Here is a 20648-nt window from a genome sequence, read left to right as displayed (position 1 = left end):
TTATCGAATGATGAGGTTTGATTTGGTTACAAGTGGACATAAAATTATTGAAATCCCTCTGTATATGCATAAATCAAGCAATTATCCTTGCAATGTTGATCAAGTCAAATTAGTATCGTAGAAACACCTTGTTGTTTGGTATATACTCTGATATTCCATTGATTTTATGTCCACCTGTAACCAATTAAAACTTCATCATTCATTAACTTTTGTGATGCACCTTCAATACACATCAGGATGATCCTTGTACAAATACTACAGAACTGTGTGCATTGGAAATACAAAACTTTAATACTTGAAAATAGTGTTTTCAGTCACTTTGTTTACTGCCATGCTGAAAATACGATTTGCTTCATGTGGCATTTTAATGGGCCATCATGTCAAAGCTGCAGGCTTTGTACTAGTCTAATACTAGATCCAGCCTTTAAACTTGATTGTTTTCCATGTAAACATATAGTTTTGTTGTCAGTCAAGGTCCAAAAAATAGGGTTCCAAAGGACTTTTTACATGCCTCCCCTTCTAAAATCATTTGTACACATGCTACAAACCCCATATAATTTGGTGCTTTTATCAAAAAGTTAACGATTATCTCAATTAGAGGGTCTTAGGCACTGCACTAGTATAACAAAGAATTTCTTGATGTAGTCTATATACATAGCCTCTGCTAGCTGAGACGTTACAGTTTACTAACCATTTGATTACTACACTGTTAAAATATGGGTGTTGTACTAGCACCTTTTATGGGTGCTCAGTTGCATGCTTAAATATAGCACCCTGAGATGCTATGTAAAGGTGTTATGGGTATATACACCCCTAGAGTATTAGGCAGCACTGCTATAGAGCTATGGGAGTGTCAGGGAGCAATCCAAAAGTGCTATGGGTACACCCCTAGATGTACAGTTATGGGGTGTTACAATAACACTAGGCACTTGACGTCTATTAATTTCCAAAGGCAAAGCTTTGTGTGGGTGGAGCTCATTTCATCTTGCCCTGCATGTTATGCATGCATGGTTAATTGGGAAATACATATAATTATAACCTGTGAAATACAGTAATCAAACAAGAATACCTATAGGCTTACTTGCTTCTCTCTATATACACTTTATGTAAGTAGCAATTTGTACTTATAACCTAACCACCAAAAACATTTTAATTGTGGGATTTTATTCACAGAATCACCTACTGACACCCTGGGTGTTCTCACCACATCCCATCAGAGTTAAGTGCAGCACTTAATATACTATCCCAAACAAGCTAGTTTTAACCAATCAAGAGCAAACAATGCCAAGTTTACTCAACATTAAATATATAATCACCCATGCAAGTGCTTATCTTGCATAATAGTGACTAATACATTTTAGCATATGTATATTTTAGCTACAAATCAGCATAATGGATGTTTTTATGATTGCTGTTGAATTTTGGAACTAGGAGAGTTTAGAACTACAAAGAGGGTGCTTGAACATATACAAGGCTTATAGATTAGGCAACACCAGATATAACAGATTACCATGACTGGTGTCTTCATGAGACCCTGACACAGAGGTGTTGAGAAGCACAAAGGATGTTCACACACATTCTTTTGGGGTGCTATATGTTAGAGAACACCCAACAGGTGTAGTTGTAGCACCTTTAATTTGAGATGCTATCGCAACACCCCTATACAATCATAGTAGGTGTCACACCAACACCTGAATTTTAACAGTGTATACGTAGTTTGCCTTGTACAGGAGTCTTTTCCAACTTGTAAACTAATGCACCAAAACCATCTGCAATGAACACAGTATAGCTAGCTAATCTGATAGTTATTTATTTTTTACAATACCATCTATATTTCTACTGAAAAGAAAACTGATAAGTATATAAAATGACATTGGAATAAAGATAAAAATAAACTTAGTTGTTGTGAAACAGTCAACATTGAAAGTGTAGATGTAAAGGTTGAATCTGGCAAGCTCTAGAACTTTCTTGAGAATTGTGTATAAATAGATAGTGTAGCATGTACATTTTGCTGGTGTTATTGTACTACTGGTGTGCTGTTGTTATTTTGCTGTTGCTGCTGTATTTTTTACTGCTGTTGATTAAAGAGATTCTTAATCAAATAGACTGTGTATAGTTTCTCTGGAAATAGATTTGGGCTCAATATCGTGGTCTTTACAACAGACATTAAAACATCAGTTTATGCATGCAGTTGTAGAACTGTATGTGGACTGGACTATTGCTTTAGCTAGCTGTTTACATTCCATATTCCATTAGGTATACATGTACATATTTGTATAAAAGGGAACAGAGTATGCATGATCAAACACACAGCCATAATCATTGTAATAATAGCTACTGCATTAGTGTATAATTGTTTACATCACTTTTAAACTAGTCAGTGAACTTGAGTTCTAAAATACGTACCTATACACAAAAGTACAATGTTCTTGGGTATATCGTAACAGTCTGTTACTCAAGATCAATCTATGGAAAGTGATGCAAAACGTTTTTTGCAATTGCAAGTATCTGAACTGTTACTTGTAGCCGGAGTGTCTGCTGTTGGAGTGTCTGCTGTTGGCGTTACTGTTTTACACTTTGGCTGTTCTTTGACAGTACAAGTTACATCAAAGAAAGCAGAATAGGCACTTTTATCTAAATCATTCTGCTGCAGTACTTGTGAAATTCCTACTTGTGCAACAGCAATTGTGTAACTGTACAAGTTGGAGCATTCAAGAAAGTCAGAGGGCTCTGGTAATGGTAGAGGCTTATGGAGTAACTGGTTAAAACAGTGTACATTGTTATAAAGAGACTGCCACTGTGAAACTGCATGTACAAATGAAGCAAGTGAAAATTGTACCTTGTCTTCCTTGGTAATAGCCACTTTATTTGGCTTTTGCAGAAATAAAAGAAATGATTGGAGAAACAGAGTACTCTCCCTAACTGTACAGTGGGTATGCCAATATCGAGTTATTGCCAACAGAAGTCGGTAATCTTTAGAAAGCTTTTTAAAATCCTTCTCTCTACATTCCAAAACTGTATACAAGATTTTCTTTGCAGAGTTTACTTCATGATCGGAAACTAAAGAATCAAGTGAAGGTAATGGGATTTGATTTCCATGATATGTTATGGACCCCAAAGCATGTACAGAACTATTGGAGAACTCTGTTGAACTTTTATTGTGTCGCTGAACTTCTTGAATGGTGGCACTGGCACCACAAAGAATGCCGTATATAACTCTTCTGATAGGCAATCCAATTAAGTGACACCAATTTTGTGATATCATATCTTCAAGTGCAACTCTGAGGTCTACTTCTTGCAGACAGACTGCGTCAGCAATAAGTCTAGAATATGCACCGGTTCGAATTCTCTGTAACACAAATTCTGGCAAAAGAGAACCATTCTTGCATTTAAGTACTGTTCCTAAGCCACTGTAATTTACTTGGGACAGTATAAAATAATCTTGAAGAGCTTTTTCTAGGTTTTCAATTACAATTGTAGGATCTATTATTTTGCATCCAAGCAGTTTGCTTTTGCATTCTTCTACTGTTTTGAAGTCAGCAGCATAGTGTACAATGGTATCCATAAAACTTTTGTGACGTTCTGATATAATTTCTGACACCATGTCTTTGTCTAATGGTTGAATGGTATCATTACCAGCAATAGCCGGGAGAAGGGCTAGCAAGCGTTGGTCAGCAATGCCAAACTCTTTTGCAAACACTTCACAGTAAAAGAACATTCCATAGATAACTGCACCGACTGTATCTGTTTTGTGCCAATAAAATTTTGAGTATGGTATATAGCCGTGTGTCAGGGGGAATACATAAAAGTCTGAATCGGCACTCAACACAGGACATTTATGTGATATACCATAACTGGCCACATCAACGTCAGCATCACCATCTGCAACATAAAAATGGTCGTCACCGAGAACTGATATTATTGTATGTATCATGACATTATACGTTAATTGGGGCAAGACATGCTCATCGTTCTCAACTGTGTCGGGGTCATACAGCAACTTCATAATTACTTCAGCATCATGTAGTCTCCTAGCTTCATGTGTCTTCCTTTTCTTCAAGTCATAATCAGTACCATCAAATATCACAAAGGGTTCAATTCTGTTATGCTTCAATGTGAAGAAGAATGTCTCAATGTATTTTGCAAACGAAACGTAGTCTCCACCAAATATGTAGTCATGTTCAGCTAGGTGCTCGTGAAAAAGAGCGTGACACAACGAAAATCCATCGATAACTAGTTTGCCTTGTACAACACTTCTTCGCCAACCATTAAACTCGTTCTGGACAAATGATGTTAATCTAGGGATACCCATTTGTTACCTAAAATAATAATAATAATAATAATGCCATTGATCTCCTCGTAAACAAAGGGCGTGGCCCGAAATGATGCTCTAAATTCGCGCCATCAAAAATATTTTACTTTCACTAGGAATATCTCGAGGTCTCGCTCTTTGCACGATTGGTTGACTGTAGATCCTCCTCAAGTTGTAGTGAGTTGTTTCGTTACTATAGAAACTCCTGTGAAAACTGTGACTCTGATAGAGTGTATTAAATGTTGCCGGTGTCACAGTGATATATGTTTCCCCGGGTAACGTGTTTCCCGCACACATATCCCTAGGGATCCGTGTTTCCCCGCACACATATCACTAACTCGCTAGCGACCTACAAGTCACAGTGATATGTGTTTCCCCGGGTAATATGTTTCCCCTTTATAAAGTCATGTGCAACGTACGTAGTGTTAGCATAGGCGCGCATGCACTTTTAATAATCATAGCTAGCCATACCTATACAACTAGATAGATATTATAAGTATACATGTTGATGGAGGAAATCAAGCCATTCACTGGTATTCAACTATAACTGCTAAACTGTGCTGTGATTTGGCTATGTAGCTATAGCATCAGTTTAATAAAACAGTAGCTACAAATACATGTATACAATAAAATACTATCTCTAGCTATATAGAGTAAATCATGTGGTTGCAGCTATGTATAACTAATCAATGTAGCTACAGCTTTGGCATGCAGTCAGTCATTATCTACCCCTTTGCCGGTTCTATCTGGGGTTCCCCAAGGGAGTATTTTGGGACCTCTACTCTTCATTATTTACATGAATGATTTACCATCTTGTGTTACCATCAGTAAAACTTTACTATTCATTGACGACACCAAGATTTATAATACTGTTAGATATTTCACTGTTTCAAAATGATTTAGACTCAGCAACTTTGTGGAGTACGAGAAATAATATGTTAATATGTTCTTTAATTCATAAAAGAGTGTCCACCTATATTAATGCAAAAGTCATCACTATAATTACAAAATAGCTGACACACAGGTTTTAACAAATAGTTCACATAAAGATCTCGGTATTATAATGTCATCAGACCTATCTTGGGATCAACACTACAAAAACATAATCCCTAAGACCTACAGAATGCTAGGACTGCTCCATCGCAGCTTTAGCAAGCATCAAACAGTGACAGCCAAGAGAACTTTGTATATTTCCTTAGTGAGATCGCAAGTTATATGCTGTTCAGTGATTTGGAAACCTAACCATATCAAGCAGGGGCGGATCCGGGGGGTTGGGGGGGGGGGGGGGGGGGGGGAGGGCTTTGGGGGCTGAAGCTCCCCTTCATATTTAGGCTTTACTTCAGTGATCAATATGCTGAAAATCATAATGAAATTTTGTCTTAGCATAATTATATGATCACTATAATAATACAAATACTCATAAAACCACCTTATAAACATCTTTCCAAGGTATTATCAGTGGATTTATGCTAAAGTTTATGCGACAAGAACCTGGATCAGCATTGGAGGTGTACAAGATCGAGATACTCTAATAGAGCAATCAGCTAACTATTCTAATAGAACATTCACTGGAAAGATGTAGTTGGTTCTGTTATGAAATTTTTCTGAATCTGCCTGCACCTATACATACAATGAAGTGCATTGGTCTGTTTAAAGGGCTTCATTCATCCACTTGTGTAGTTAATATGTGAGGCAATACTTAATTCAGGTACACAATTTCCATTGAAAATGCTGCAGATTCAATCTTGTATTGTTCAAATTTCAAAATTTTCCACTTTCAACATTATTCTAACATGCACCTATTCAGTGTTGTGCAATTGTGGGAGGGGTGCATCATGTACTTGGTTGTCTGTACCTACCCAAACTTTTCCATTAGCAAAATACTTCAGAGAGCCATACCTATAATCTAAAGGCAGTATATATAATCTACAGGCAGAAAATATTATGAATTTTATGTGGGAATGTCTCCAAATTGCAGTATTTTAGCATCTATTTTTCAAAATTTCCTGGGGGGCATGCCCCCAGACTCCCTAGTTCCAGCATGCCCCCAGACTCCCTAGTTCCAGCATGCCCCCAGACTCCCTAGTTCCAGCATGCTTTGCATGCTGGGAAGTGTGCTTTGTACACCTCTACCCAAGAGATTAGTACCTTGAGTTAGTCCCCCCTTTTATAAATCCTATATCCGCCCCTGTCAAGGACATCACACTTATTGAGCAGGTCCAGAGAAGAGCAACAAAGTTTATTTTAAATGACTATAGTTCTGATTATTAGTATAGCTAGCTAGTATAATTATTGTATTAGCTTATATAGTAGCTAGTTAGCTAGTTAGCTAACTATAGCTAAATACATGCAATATGCATGGGTGTCTATTAGCTAGATAGCAATATATCTACTGAATGGTTGGATCGCGTACTGTTTGCAACTAGCCATATAGACCTTGGAGTTACTGCACAACGGCTATATCTGAGTTGGAAACACGGATCCCTGGTGATATATGTGCGGGGAAACACGAATCCCTAGGGATATGTGTGTGCGGTGAAATATTTAAAAAATCGCTACGGGAAACACATATCACTGACAGCTTTTGGTGGGAAACACGGATCCCTAGTGATATGTGTGCGGGGAAACACGGATCCCTAGGGATATGTGTGCGGGAAACACATTACCCGGGGAAACATATATCACTGTGACAGGTGTTGTAAATCCCCCTTCCCGATAGTCACTTCACATTTTATTATATTGTTTAATTAGCAGAGCCCGCCTGGGGCATAAGTGCTAATGTACATTAAATTAAAAGTGATTGTATAATAATTGTTTGAAGCTGTCAATAGTTTGTTGGTTGATGATGTCTTGTGGTAGTCCATTCCATTCTGGTATTGTTCTTGGAAAAAATGAGTACTTATAATTGTCTATTGATGTATGATAGTGTAGGAATTTTTGTTCATGATTAGATCTTGTAATAGTGACAGGTGATAATGTTGGTAAGTAGCTGTTAGGTATTTCAGTTAGGTTGTGGATAATCTTGTATAGTAGAGATAATCTTGCACATTTTCTCCTTAATTGGAGTGGTGGCCATTCTAATGATGTTAGCATATCAGTTATACTATCTCGCATATTCCTTCTCCATGGTCGATTCAGGACAAATCTAGCTGCTCTATGTTGTATCATTTCTATTTTATTTATGTCCTTTAGGTGGTATGGGTCCCAAATTGCAGCAGCATATTCCAGCACAGGTAAGATAAATTGTTTATAGCTTAGTTCTTTAAGTGCACGTGAACAGCTTCTTAAGTTACGTTGTAAAAAACCGATTAGTCTGGTTGCCTTGTTGCATACATGGTTAACTTGTGGTCCCCAAGAAAGATGGTGATCTATTATTATTCCAAGGTAAGAGTGCTGTTCAACAACTTTGAGGGGTTTGTTTGACATGTGATAAAGAAATGTTGTTTTATGGTGGTGTTTGGATAACTGAAGAATGCAACACTTTTCAACATTAAATTTCATTTGCCATGTTTTAGCCCAAGTATTTAGTGTATTTAAGTCTTGTTGTAATTTTAGCAGAGATGCCAACCTCTTGAAAAAATTTAGGAGTAACTCATTCAGGATTTTTGGTGACTGGTTTCTGATCGACAAACACAGTTAGACTTTTCGTGAAGACCAAAAAGAAAAGGTCACGACATGCTCAAAGTACATAAATAGTGTGGAGTCAACAGTGTATGATGCAGACATTTATACCTGAAGAAAACGAAACTCGTACACCATCTCGTCCAATTTTAAGCGCAGGGCTTGTCCAGTTTTAAGCACAGGGCTAATTATGAAGACATGAGGCGTGAGAAATGCATGAGAAACTAAGCTGAAAGAGTGAGAAACAGAGGGTGAGGCGTTAGAGCATGAGAATAGTAGCCAAAGAGTGAGACTCATGCCTAATGCGTTGGAGTTGGCACTTCTGATTTCAGTATTAAATTGATAGTATAGTTGTAGTCTGTCTTTCTGTGGTATTCCATACCATTAAACATTCTCAATGACTCCAACCTCCGGCATTCTTTATACCTGTACTGTTATATGTGTATTAATTGATGTTTTGTATCTCTGCTTTTGTTTGTTTTTGTGTATTTTGTATTTAGTGTAGTTTTGTAAATTTCTTTGTTGTTTTTGTAATGTTATATTTTGGGCTGACACCTTGTACAGGCTTTGCCTTTCGTGTATGCCTTCCCTCGTGGTAAAATTGATAACAATAATATATAGTCTGGAGTATATAGCCAGACCCTTGGTGTAAGGCGAGGGTTTAGTGACTCTAGATTACAAGGCTTGTGCAGCTGGAATTTAACTGTTTGTAGATAGTTATATTCACAGCGAGGGGTGCAACACCTTCGCAAATTTGTACGTGATTTGAAATCACTTTGTGATTTGAACTTGATTTGTAATTTGAAATTAGATTTGTGATTTGAAACTTGATTTGAAACGTCACGCGTGATTGCTTTAGTGTGATTTCTAAGGTTATTACTGGGTTCTGAAGGACATTAGTTCTTGATTAAGAACTAGTATTGTATCACTGTGAGCTTGTATTGTTTGTAATATGTTTTTGAGACCAGTTTTCAAGCAGCATTAATTATTTGCATGGGCGAATCGCTGAAGATATGTGATTTGGAACTGAAGGGCATACTTGATTTGTAGAACTGTCATACCCCCTGATTCACAGTTAAGGTAGAACCCTGGAATCCTCAACAACGTCCACAACATCGTCTTGAATATCACTAAGAATCCTGAGAAATACCCATTACAGCCTGATGAATAACATCATAAACAAATGCTGCAATCTGATTGGTGCTGTACATATAGAGGCAGCTGCACAAGTCTTGTCTTACGCTGATGCCAGACTAGTCTAATCAGGGGTGGGATACATTCAGCCATGCAATAAATTTGTCTTACACTATTCTTTACTTTGATTTTTTCCATGGTATTAAATAAGTTTTTAGCCATGAAACAAATGAATTAAATGTACAAAAACAATAACAGCTACTACAGAAGTGATGGCAGTCTGGTCTCCATCTGGATGAGATCGACCAGTGCTGTTTCTAAGAGTGACCAAATCTGCCCTTAGATGATCTATATCCCCTTAAACATCTTATTGCTGATCTTAAGAGTGAAAAAGACAAGCAGCATCGTACCCATCCCATTACAGCTGTGTAATTTGAGTCCCATTTATCAGATAGCAGAAAGGCAAGGCACTTGTAAAAAACTGCTGTTTCATTAGCCATACCCCTGTGGCTGAGAAAATTAAAGGAGTAAAGGAACTCTGTTCAACTTCACGTATGCAAGCTTCATACGGTCGCTTCTTACATAATTCATGTTATCTGTAAATGTCCCTAGTATTACTGGTACAATTACTTGTTGCTTGTGGGTTTAAAAAATTTACATCAATGTAGGTCTTCTCACAACAATCTCTCCAATATCCATTAGCTGAAATGTCTAGGCGAGTGCCATCTTCAGTGTTTGAAGCTAGGATGAACTGCTCACTTGTGACTGGTTGTAAATGGGGTTCAACACAACCTCATGACAGACCTCAGTCAGTACACTAGCTGTCAAATCACGAATCTCATTGTGACGAATTGATGGAAAGCCACCCTTGAGACATGTAAAGAATGTTAAACAGTGAACTTAGTTCCACAGGCACAATGTTGAAGGAGCCTGGCTGGATCCATCCATATCTGAGAACAACAGTATCATGGATAGCAGTTTTGTGAAGGGAGAAATTACTTTGATGCGGTATCAAGGGATCCGACACTAATCGTGTATGAAATTTCCTTATGATTTCTGATTTCAAAGTTTGATTTTGCTGACATAATTTTTTTATTATTGTTTATGGTGAAATTTACAGAGAAAACAGAGGTTACAAGCTTGATTCTGATTTCTACCACAGGAGTGTAAGAGATTTCTCGAAGTGTCAGACCCCTTGTGCGGTATTAATGGTAATGTAAAAAACTGACATCTTCAAATTTTTTTGCCAAATGCTGTTACATGTTTGACTAACTCTTACTTGAATACAGCTGCAGTGGCGGTAAATTCCTTTCCTTCTTGGGGAAGAAATTGATTGAAATATCTACAAAATCTGTGGCTGCAAGCCGTACCTCTCTGTAGCCTTCACGATACTGGAGTTCAACCTTCTTCTGTGAGTAAACCTTCACCTTGGTAGTTTGATTGGTGAGGTAGATTTCCTATTGCTGCATCATTTGGGAATGATTTTGTGCTCCAAAAACGGGTTTTTGTCTACAGGCATCAATTGAATGATAGCCAAAATTTCCTCACATCACAGTAATAGTCGTCCATCGACAAAGAAGTCACATGCGAAGTATGGTGAAATTTGAACATTGTTAACCACTCGAAATAGGGAAAATATTGTTATACCTTGACTACAAAAATTTTACACTCAACTGCTTAAAAATATGAACCCTGGCATAAAACAACTGTATGATTCATAAAGTGTAGTTAGTAGTAACAATGTTGTCATCTGCTGTTAAATTATAAAAGCACTTATCGAATCCAATCAGGCTCACATGACTACGGTCACTAATGATACACTACCTAAATTGTGCCAGAGAGGTAAAAATTACAGTATGTAGACACGGTTACAGGTTTTTGCAATTGAATTCATCACCTTTACAATTGATTTCATCCCATTTGCAGTGGAGTTCATTACTTTTGTAGTATATAGAATTCGTCCGTAGCAAGATTGGCAGCTGTAGTAAACATAAAAGCAAGATGTAGCAGCTGCGCTTAATGATCTTGTTGAAGTACAACTGTTGTAAACAACTCTATATAAGGCAATAATTCTGCTACACAGCATTCACAATTGTGCTTCACTATTGGTGATGGCTTCACGTATAACCAGCTCCAGTTACTCTGTAGTGTCTCAAGTGATATTCTCCATGGCAAAAATGATCCACCTTGTGGTGAGCGGCTGGTTTATTGCAGTCAATGTACTTATGACGAATTCTTGTGCAAAAGCGACAAGTTTTAATGCAAAAGTGATGAATTCAATTGCAAAAGTGACGAATTCAATTACAAATGGGATGAATTCTACTGCAAAAGCGACGAACTCTACTGCAAACGGGACGAAGTCAATTGGAAATGCAATTCCAAAAACCTGTAATAGCACATACAAGACATCGAGTATTTAAATCACAATAATAATTGCTCCTATTTTGCAAGTTATCTTTGAGCAGTCGCTGAACTCAGGAATCCTTCCTTCTGATTGGTTTACTGCAAATATCTGTCCCATGTTCAAGAAGGGAAATCGTAATGATCTATCTGACTATTGCCCCATCTCTTTAACAGCACCATGTATATAATATTTCATTCCGTAATGGACCATATCCAATGTAATGACATCTTAATGAGCCTTATCTGAAATTATGTCACAGACATAAAAATGGTCGCTGTAGTGTGGGGACGTTCGTAAATTTGTATGGGTGACTATGGGAAAAAATTTTTGAATGGCAATATCTTAGCCAAGAAGGAAGATATTGAACTCTAACTAGCAGGTATGGCTATAAGACATTACAATAAGTATGTAAAAGCAATTTTCGGTTGATTTTCAAAACAACGCCAGATTCCTATTCTTTCAGCTAATCTTTTATATTGTTTATAGCTTCAAAGGAGTAGCTAACTTTCAATGTTGATGACTTAGCTAGTCTATGGGTGTACTTAATCTATGACAACTATAGTCCGGGATAGTTAATAATACATTCTTGACTGCTCTATTAGAGTATTTTAATGCAGGTGACTTGACATGACTGCTCTATTAGAGTGTTTCAATCGTTTTAACGGAAGGATCAAATAACGTTGCAAAGAAGCATTGCGTTACAAAATCCAACCTGTATATTTACATGATGACCTTTATCAGGCATTTCAGTTGGTCGTTCCCATTCCCATTTTCCTAGAATTCTACTTGCCTGTAAAGATACAGTACAGTTATGAAAGGAATGTTACGAAAACAACCATACTCATACAGCAGGATTGATCAGGTATATGACGTTGTAAATGGCTAGAAACTAGCCGAACTAATCCTCCCTATTGATGCTTACTGATTGGGTACATGAGACTTAAAAGCATTACTTATGCTTGTGTGTACACCTCCCAGGCTGTATTTTCTATACTCACATGCGTCAGTGCTTTAAGTAATAACTAAATAAGATTAGCAGCTTTTAAAGCTGGTAGCAAATTGTACTAAAGCATTTTATCTTAACCTTTTAAGTTGCAGGAATAACGCACACAAAGAAACTTGTGCCAACTTGATAGCACATTAGGTGACATGTGAGCTGACACTTGATGATATTCATGTATAAAGGAGGCCATTGTTAATTTTGACGTAGTTGAAGAAAATCACCACAGTGAGGAGCTACTTGTTACTGTTAGGCCACCTCAAATATCCCATCCATCTGTTACTAGCAACATTAAAACATTCCTTTATTTCTTTATTTTGTATTGCTCCACAATTTTTTTGGGTTTTTTCTTGACTGTTTGGGTTCCCAAATTTTGGTGGATTAGAAACAAATAATCAAGCTACCTGACAGTTATACTCTAGTCCTATGAAATCATGTTTATGCAGTATGTATCTGGCTGGGATTCAGCAGTAATGAAGTGATTGCTCAATTAGAGTATATTTATGGTAATACTGACCGTTCTATTAGAGTATAATATATATCATGCCACTTGAACTTCTTGCTGGGTTTAATAAAAAGTTCATTATGACAATTAAATTGCAACCTAGTATATGAATTTCTGAAAAAATTTGGATATTAATATCAGAATTTTTCCACGTATTTCAGAAAAGGACACAGGAAGCGGAAGCACACTACCAGTGTTGGGGGTAATGCGTTACATAAGTAACACGTTACGTAATAATTATTTCTTTTGTGGTAACAAAGTAATATAACGAAATCTGCTGTAAAAACAGGTAATATAACTCAAGTTATTTGCTTGCTAATGTAACGTGTTACCTACGAAAAGCTTTCATCTCCTTTGAAGCCATAGTAGCCATATCTAAAAGTCTGTTTCCATACTTTTAAAGATAATACTATGACAAACCACTACAAGGAATTTTGGGGAGTTTCACAAGTTGCTGTAGGAGGAGAATGAATTTTAGTGTTAAAATGATAGTGGTTTGTAACCATGCCTTAATATGCACATACTTCAGAGGATTTCACTTAGATTTGCACTAAACAGAAGGTCAATGTCTCAACTAAAACTTGTTTTATTCACAAGGTGGAGAATAGTATGTACGTTGGTTTTACAGCTTCATATAAAATACATAATTTTATTCACAGAAGCCATAGGACATAGTTGCTTGCCCCATTAAAAAGTTGGATTTTCAATATAAAATTATATCTTTGGTTATAACCAAAACCATAAACTGTTAATTACTTTAGTTAGTTATTAGCTACAGAAAGGTCCTATGCATCATCAAAGCAAGATTATACAGTATGACTGCTCAAAGTACTGTATGAAATAGGTGCCATAATAATAACAAAAACTTTCTTGACTTTTCAATACATAGGGCACCCTCATATACCCGTGGCTTTGTAAAAAAAGTATTGTAACTATATAAAGTACTATAAAAGTACTATACAAAGCATAAATATAAATGCTTTGTATTATCAGTAATAAAAGTTTCCTGTTACACTGTAGCTGTGCTGTTCCCATTTTGTTACATGTTTGACTTGTGCTGCCAAACTATGTTCCTGCTGTAAGCCCATAAAATCAAAGAGGTTTCTGGATCCCCAGAAAACTTCCCTAAATAGTTTTATGATGGATAACAGCATAGAAATTGTAGGACTTAAAAACAAACTGTTAAGGTATATATGTCACAAAGATAAACCCATAATTTGAACTAGTAATTAAGGACCTGGTATGGCCATCATTGAGCACTCATCTGAAATCTTGAACAAAGCACCAAAAATAGCTCCATGTACTTTAGGTGTGTGACTTGTTAATCTCTTTATAACATGTAAAGCAGCAATTCTTGTCCTCAGACTATAGTACCACTGGGTAGCACTTGAGGCACTGATCGCGTGTACCAAATGTTTAGTAAATGATGTCACTATTAGTTGTGATGGAAAAGTTGGCGACTTATTGTTCCTTATATACTAGTATTAAAATTGTAATTGTGATGACAGATCCCTGGTAGGTATAGCAGCAGTCTTGTGAATCTAGACTGTTTTCTATAACTTAACACCAGCTAGAAAGATTTCAGCTATCAGTGCTAAACATAGCATCTCTAACATGATCTGCCAAGTGACAGACTTTGTCCCATATGCATTTCAGTTTTCAATATAGAAGTGCAACCATTTTGGATCCTCATGTGTTGCTGTTCTATGGGCATGCATGTGATTACACAGTGCCGGAACATACACTTTACATCAAAAACAGCACTAAAATATTCATTCTTGACCATTCATTCTTAACCACTATTTTGTGGCCTTGGCTATTCACTGAGGTAAACTGCAGTTACAGATTGACCTATACATAACAAATGACTGTGTTTACTCACTTTGATTTACTATCAGTTTTACCAGATTGACAATAAAAGTGCTGCAGACTTTATTGTTGAGCTGAAACAAATAGTGCAAACACTAGTTTAAAATTTTACTAATTGAATGAAAAATACACTTTAAGATCACATGACTTATTTTATCAGCTTAGTATAGGGTTTAAATCCCGTGGTATGTATGTTATACTGTTAATTGTATAGCCCGTGGTATTAATCTAAATGCTAAACCTAGTGAACCTACCCAGTCAAGTCTACTTAGAATAACAAATGTTTACCAGAAAATTGTGAAAGTCTTGTGTTTTATGATATTATCATCCTTAGACTAACTGTGCATGTGTTTTCTATAGGTGTACATACTTGGACTAGAAGTGCAGTATGGGTTCAATTACAATGGACAAGTTTGGTATTGGTATGGCAATTGAAGTCACATACATTACACCTGACAATGGTCGGCCAACCTTAAACCTGAGGGATCGTAGCAACAATATCATTCTTCATGTCAATCCTCGCTGGGAGGAACGTGTTTTAGTTCTAAACACTCACATTGGTGGCTGGGGAGGAGAAGAACGTCCGAGTGGATTTGATTTTAGCAGTGGAGTTCCCATCACTGTCAGAGTGGAAGCCAAGCCAGAGCACTTTGTTATTCTGGTTAATGGTAAAGTGGTCCATAACTATCGACATAGATTACCAGTTGCCTCTGTGTGTGCGGCTGAGTGGGGCTGGAAGGGTACCAACAAAGAAGCAAAATTGATTAGTCTCAGTGTATTTTATTAACTTGTTGACTGTTTAGTTGTTTTGTGACCTAAAATTTCATTTAGTTAACTAGTTAGATGTGCAGTATTGAATTTTGATTAAAATTTTGGAGTTAAAAGGTATTGCAGCTTCCATGTTTTGGAAGTGTATTATTTGTACCAGCTAGAGTAGTAATAATAGAGGAGGGCAGAGGGTACAGTACCTAACTCTCAATATAACCACTGCACTCAAACCCTTCTACTCCAATCAGTAAAACATCATATGAAATTAATACCTTCAATTGAACAGAAGACTCGTTGATATAGTAGTATTTCAACCTCCTTCATAGAGCAATAAATTGTTGCCCATTTGTCACCATTGGTGGATATAGTTGATTGTGTATGGTCTGAGCACAGTACGTTTTATGAATCCACTGAAGTTACCCATGTACTCTGTCTTCCCTATATATACTCTATTATTATGTACTCTTAGTGCTAGGGCTCTGGGGTGTTGCCAAAAACCTTTCTTCAGTATTTCAGATAAAAATATATAGGTATTTTGCTTGCCTTAAATGGAAATATATGGAAACGTACTAAGGGGCAAGGAAAAAAAACGATGTACACTTTCTACTGTGAACATGCATGCAGTTAATTTTGATCCTACAGCATCTTGTGTTTTACAAGTAACCAGTACTATAATAATAATATTTGGTATTTTCAATATTTCAGTATAACGGTTTCAGTTTTGGGCCTTGAGTTACAGTGTAAGAAAAATTTTAGGGCAAAATAAAAGTTTTAGCAAGAATATTTTAACGATGTTTGGAGAGTTCTAGGATTTTGTAAGAACCAACAATTAATTGTCTCTTTAGTTTATTATGTAATTACAACAAAGGAAGCAAGAAGAAGTTGAAATTTTTATCATCTTATGAATTATGTAGAATGACATAAGTGATGCAGTAATAGACCCAATGGTTTCTCTTTCAATATAATTATACCCACAAAGTTAACCACAAGTCCACAACATAATTAACTCTATTTTATTATTTATTATTATTATTATTAACACTTTACAGTGACCAGCACTGAAGGTCTGACAGCAACATGTGCTGCAGCCTTAGGATTACCTAACCTACAAGGACTTAAACCTAGTGACTTAACTTACTGACTGAATAAGGTGTAACAGTTTTATTATCTATGCAACAAATGTTAAATGTTTACTATAAGGATTTGTCCTTATATTGCATCTATTATGTTTACTGGACACTCTTATAAACTGGTGGTCAAAGAAGCTGACTAGGACAACCTTGTTATCACTACTTTATAAGCCTTGAAGGCCGTACCATTACTCATTTTATAAAGCTCTCTTCACACCTTAAAATTCCATAGAAAACTCTTCAAATTCAGAGATACATGCATGCTTTATCTATATTGTTTAAAGGTGACATCCAACTTTATCATAGTACCATGCAGTAATTTTTGCAGGGCAATTGATCTATGGTTAGCTATATTTTACAGAATTGCTGTATTACATACAAGTTTGTAGAGTCTTTTGGAACCTACAGCTGTTGTACTTTCATGCATGGAATGTCACACCCACACTTTGCTGAATGGTAGATATGCAACTTGAAGATGAAGTAATTCAGCAGCATACTTTGTGTTTTGAATGAAATTCAATATCTGGAAGATTCACAGCTTGTAATGTTTCACTGCCAGTGAATGATGCACAACTCTATACAGATACTCTAACCTTGTCACAATTTTAGCCACTATAGAATTGTGTACATGCATGTTATTATTAGTTTTAAGCTTTTACATAGTCATGACCATTATGCATATCATTAGCCTATAATCTCAATATTAAATGGGAGTGTTTCTAAACCTACAATAATAGTGTTTTAGAATTGCATTGCTAATTTATAAATCGATCAGCTACAGTTCTTTCAAGTTAGTCTTTGTACAAATCTACTCCAAGTCACTAATGCCAGTAGCTGATTCGCTTTGAATCTTTAGCTCTGCGAAGAGCAAGGAAACTGCGAAGGCGAGGATACTGAGACTGGACCATTATGTTTCTCCAATCATGATCTGTATCGTCCATGCTGGGAAACAGTTTTACCCCAGTGAAGTAGAACCGGGATATTTTTGTTGTGTAGAAGCACCATATTGGACAGAAAAGAGTGCAAGCATCAGTGTTATTGTGTATAAACCAGTATGGATCAATACGAAAAGTGCTATCTTTCCACTCATCAGTGCCATCAGAATATGACATGCTCATCCATGCCTGAGATGCCTTTGTAGGATACAGCTCCCAAGCAATATTTCCTGTACGTAAGCACCCAAGCCTGGAAATATTCACTCAGTGCATTGGTTATTTGTGTTGCATATGATAAGGGAACCCGCATTTCACTCCACGTGGTTGGGACAAGGATATTGTCTGCTGAATTATCCGTTTAGGCCAATCCAGTATACTTGCAGGATGGTATAAGAAAACCTCATGCTTCTTAAGTAACATCACCTTCTACAGGGTACATAGCAAGTGGTGTTTAATGCTTGCATGGCCTCTTTTTTTGTGGCATTAAATTAAATGTGAGAGACAGTCCTACAGGTACCAATGCTAGTATAAACAAGAACTTGAAAAATGCACGACTGTGTCAGGTTTTCCCAGATCCAGTTTCTGTTTTGATTCCATATAAGTTCATACCAGTCAGTGCCATCCATACCACACATACCTAACACTCTATCATGCTGACTAGTAGATTTTGTACACATTTTTCAGTATGTTGCTAGTAGTTGTAGTCTTGTTCTCTCAGAGTATCATTACAGTGACTAGTTGTCTCTGGCTACTATCAATTGTACAATTCAGTATGATGATGATGTCACTGGTACAGTGAATACTACACAATATTGTCATGTTGATAACTGTACTGTAAAGATTATCCACACAAAAACAGCCAAGCTGTGAAAAAATGGTGCAGCCTTAAAAAACCTGGGTGAAAAAAGTTGTGAAATCAAAGGTGGCGGCCAAGAAATGGCTGCGATGATGTTAATGCTAATAAATTTTAACAATGCACACAGCCATTATTAAAATTTTTAGCATTAACGTCATTGCAGCCATTTCTTGGCCGCCACCTTTGATTTCACAACTTTTTTCACCCAGGCTTTTTAAGGCCGCACCATTTTTTCACAGCTTGGCTGTTTTTGTGCGGATTTCACTCCTTTTTGTACTTTACAAGGCCCCAAAACCAGCCTATGGCTGACTTTGAGGTTTGTCTTTACTCACATTTCTTCTTTTCTATGTAGATACAATGATGATTATTGAAGACAGACTTATAAATGTATTTCATTACATGATTTAATTCAACATTTGATAATATTATTGTAATACTCTAATAGAGTGCACATTTTTTTTGAGGACTTCTAATAGAACATACATAGAATGTTCTAGAACAGTCTAGAACTTCTATTGGTAGATCTATGAAATTACAAACGTTTGACTATAAGCAGATTTCAACTAGAAATTTCATTTATAAAGCAGAAATTAAGTGAGGTGATCAGTCAAGGTAGCAGTGGTTCAGTGGTTACGGATGCAGGTGTTAGGTATGGAGGTCCCTGGTTCGAACTCTGGTAAGTTGTTTTTTTCCGACATTTTTTGCACACCTTTTTTACCTTGTGGTGACTGCTCTATTAGAGTATCACGATCCCGCGATTTTACACTTGCTTAGTTTTTGCTTTATAACTTTGTCGCTGTAACTCTATTGCTATTCAAACAATCAAAAGGCACTGCTACGATAATCAGCCTATCTACACAACAATTTTCAAGTTATTTCTATGCTTGGTTTACCCTGTAGCCGTGACAGAAGTTTGATCTGTTTTTACGTGAATAAACGTCCATAACTCCTTGAATACTACTCAGACTCACAACAAACTTGGTACGTGACTCCACCGTTACACGTTCTTAATTTGTGCCAAAGATCGAGGCAATCGAGTTAGACGTTTGCATTTTATAGCAATTTTTGCAAAGTGTGCGAAAAGAAATCGAAGCCCCCGTACCCCCCCGTACGGCATAAGAAGAAAAAAACGAAGAAATTAAAACGAAATTTTGGACGCCCATATCTCGCAAACTGTGGCTGTTGCGAATTTAATCTAATTTGCTGTGTGGCGTACCCTACCTGGGGGACAGCTATAATGCAAAAATAGTGTGCTTTGGAGAAGAGGCCATGGAGCTATGCATGCGTGAAAAAGCTGTTTTCTTTCTTCCTGTAAATATACTCACGGTGTGGTCGCCGGCTTTCTTGGCCGCACGACACACTACCGTGCGAGATACCGTGTGTCTTGATCACGGTGTGGTCGCCGGATTTCTTGGCCGCGCGACACACTACCGTGTGTCTTTGGATTGGTGGTGATATCAATCTTCCAGATATCAAGTGGTGCGATGGTAGCATTGCAGGTCACTCTAACTCATTAAATTTGAATAATATTTTTTTGGATTTCTTAGATAATATTGCTCTTTCCCAAATGGTAGATTTTCCCACACGAGGCTCAAACACTTTAGACATTTTTATAACTGATAGACCAGGTTTATTAGAAAGCTGCAATGTAGTTGATGGAATCAGTGATCATGAAGTAGTATGTGTCACCTCATCCATAACAGCAGACCTGCCACCACCTACCAGAAGAACTATCTATCTTTGGTCCCATACAGATTTTAATCTTATTAGGCAAACTGCTCAGTCACTTTGTCAACATTTTGTCAGTACACATTCAACGTCAACATCGGTTGATATTCTCTGGAATGATTTTATGTCCATTTGTAATACTTGCATGGATCTGGTTCCGACCAAACTGTCTTCAACTAAGCACCACCAGCCTTGGATTAACAGCCACATCAAGCGTCTAACCCGTAAAAAGCAACGTGCCTACAATCATGCCCATGCCACTAATACAGAATATTACTGGGCTAAATATAAGGATATTAAAAGACAGTGTCAGTATGAATGCCGCAAATGCTTTAACCAGTATGTAGCCAATCTCATTGATCCTAACAGTAATGTTGTCACCAAAT

The 20648-nt window shown here is 36.9% G+C and overlaps 2 protein-coding genes across 2 annotated transcripts; one reads left to right on the top strand and one right to left on the bottom strand.

Annotated features, from left to right (window-relative positions):
* Positions 1 to 2247: 2247 nt before the first annotated feature.
* Positions 2248 to 4400, bottom strand: LOC136257933 (protein asteroid homolog 1-like). Its single transcript, XM_066051261.1, has one exon. The coding sequence runs from the start codon at positions 4310 to 4312 to the stop codon at positions 2462 to 2464; it is 1851 nt and encodes a 616-aa protein (XP_065907333.1). The 5' UTR covers positions 4313 to 4400; the 3' UTR covers positions 2248 to 2461.
* Positions 4401 to 15248: 10848 nt separating this feature from the next.
* LOC136262257 (galectin-3-like) lies at positions 15249 to 15632 on the top strand. The gene has a single exon (XM_066056505.1). It carries the CDS (start codon positions 15249 to 15251, stop codon positions 15630 to 15632), a length of 384 nt encoding a protein of 127 aa, XP_065912577.1.
* Positions 15633 to 20648: the final 5016 nt, after the last annotated feature.

This window comes from Dysidea avara, chromosome 1, assembly GCF_963678975.1.
Source record: "Dysidea avara chromosome 1, odDysAvar1.4, whole genome shotgun sequence".
NCBI classification, from domain to species: Eukaryota; Metazoa; Porifera; class Demospongiae; order Dictyoceratida; family Dysideidae; genus Dysidea; species Dysidea avara.
Note: the sequence above shows the minus strand (reverse complement) of the source record. Positions and strands in the feature narration are given on the sequence as shown.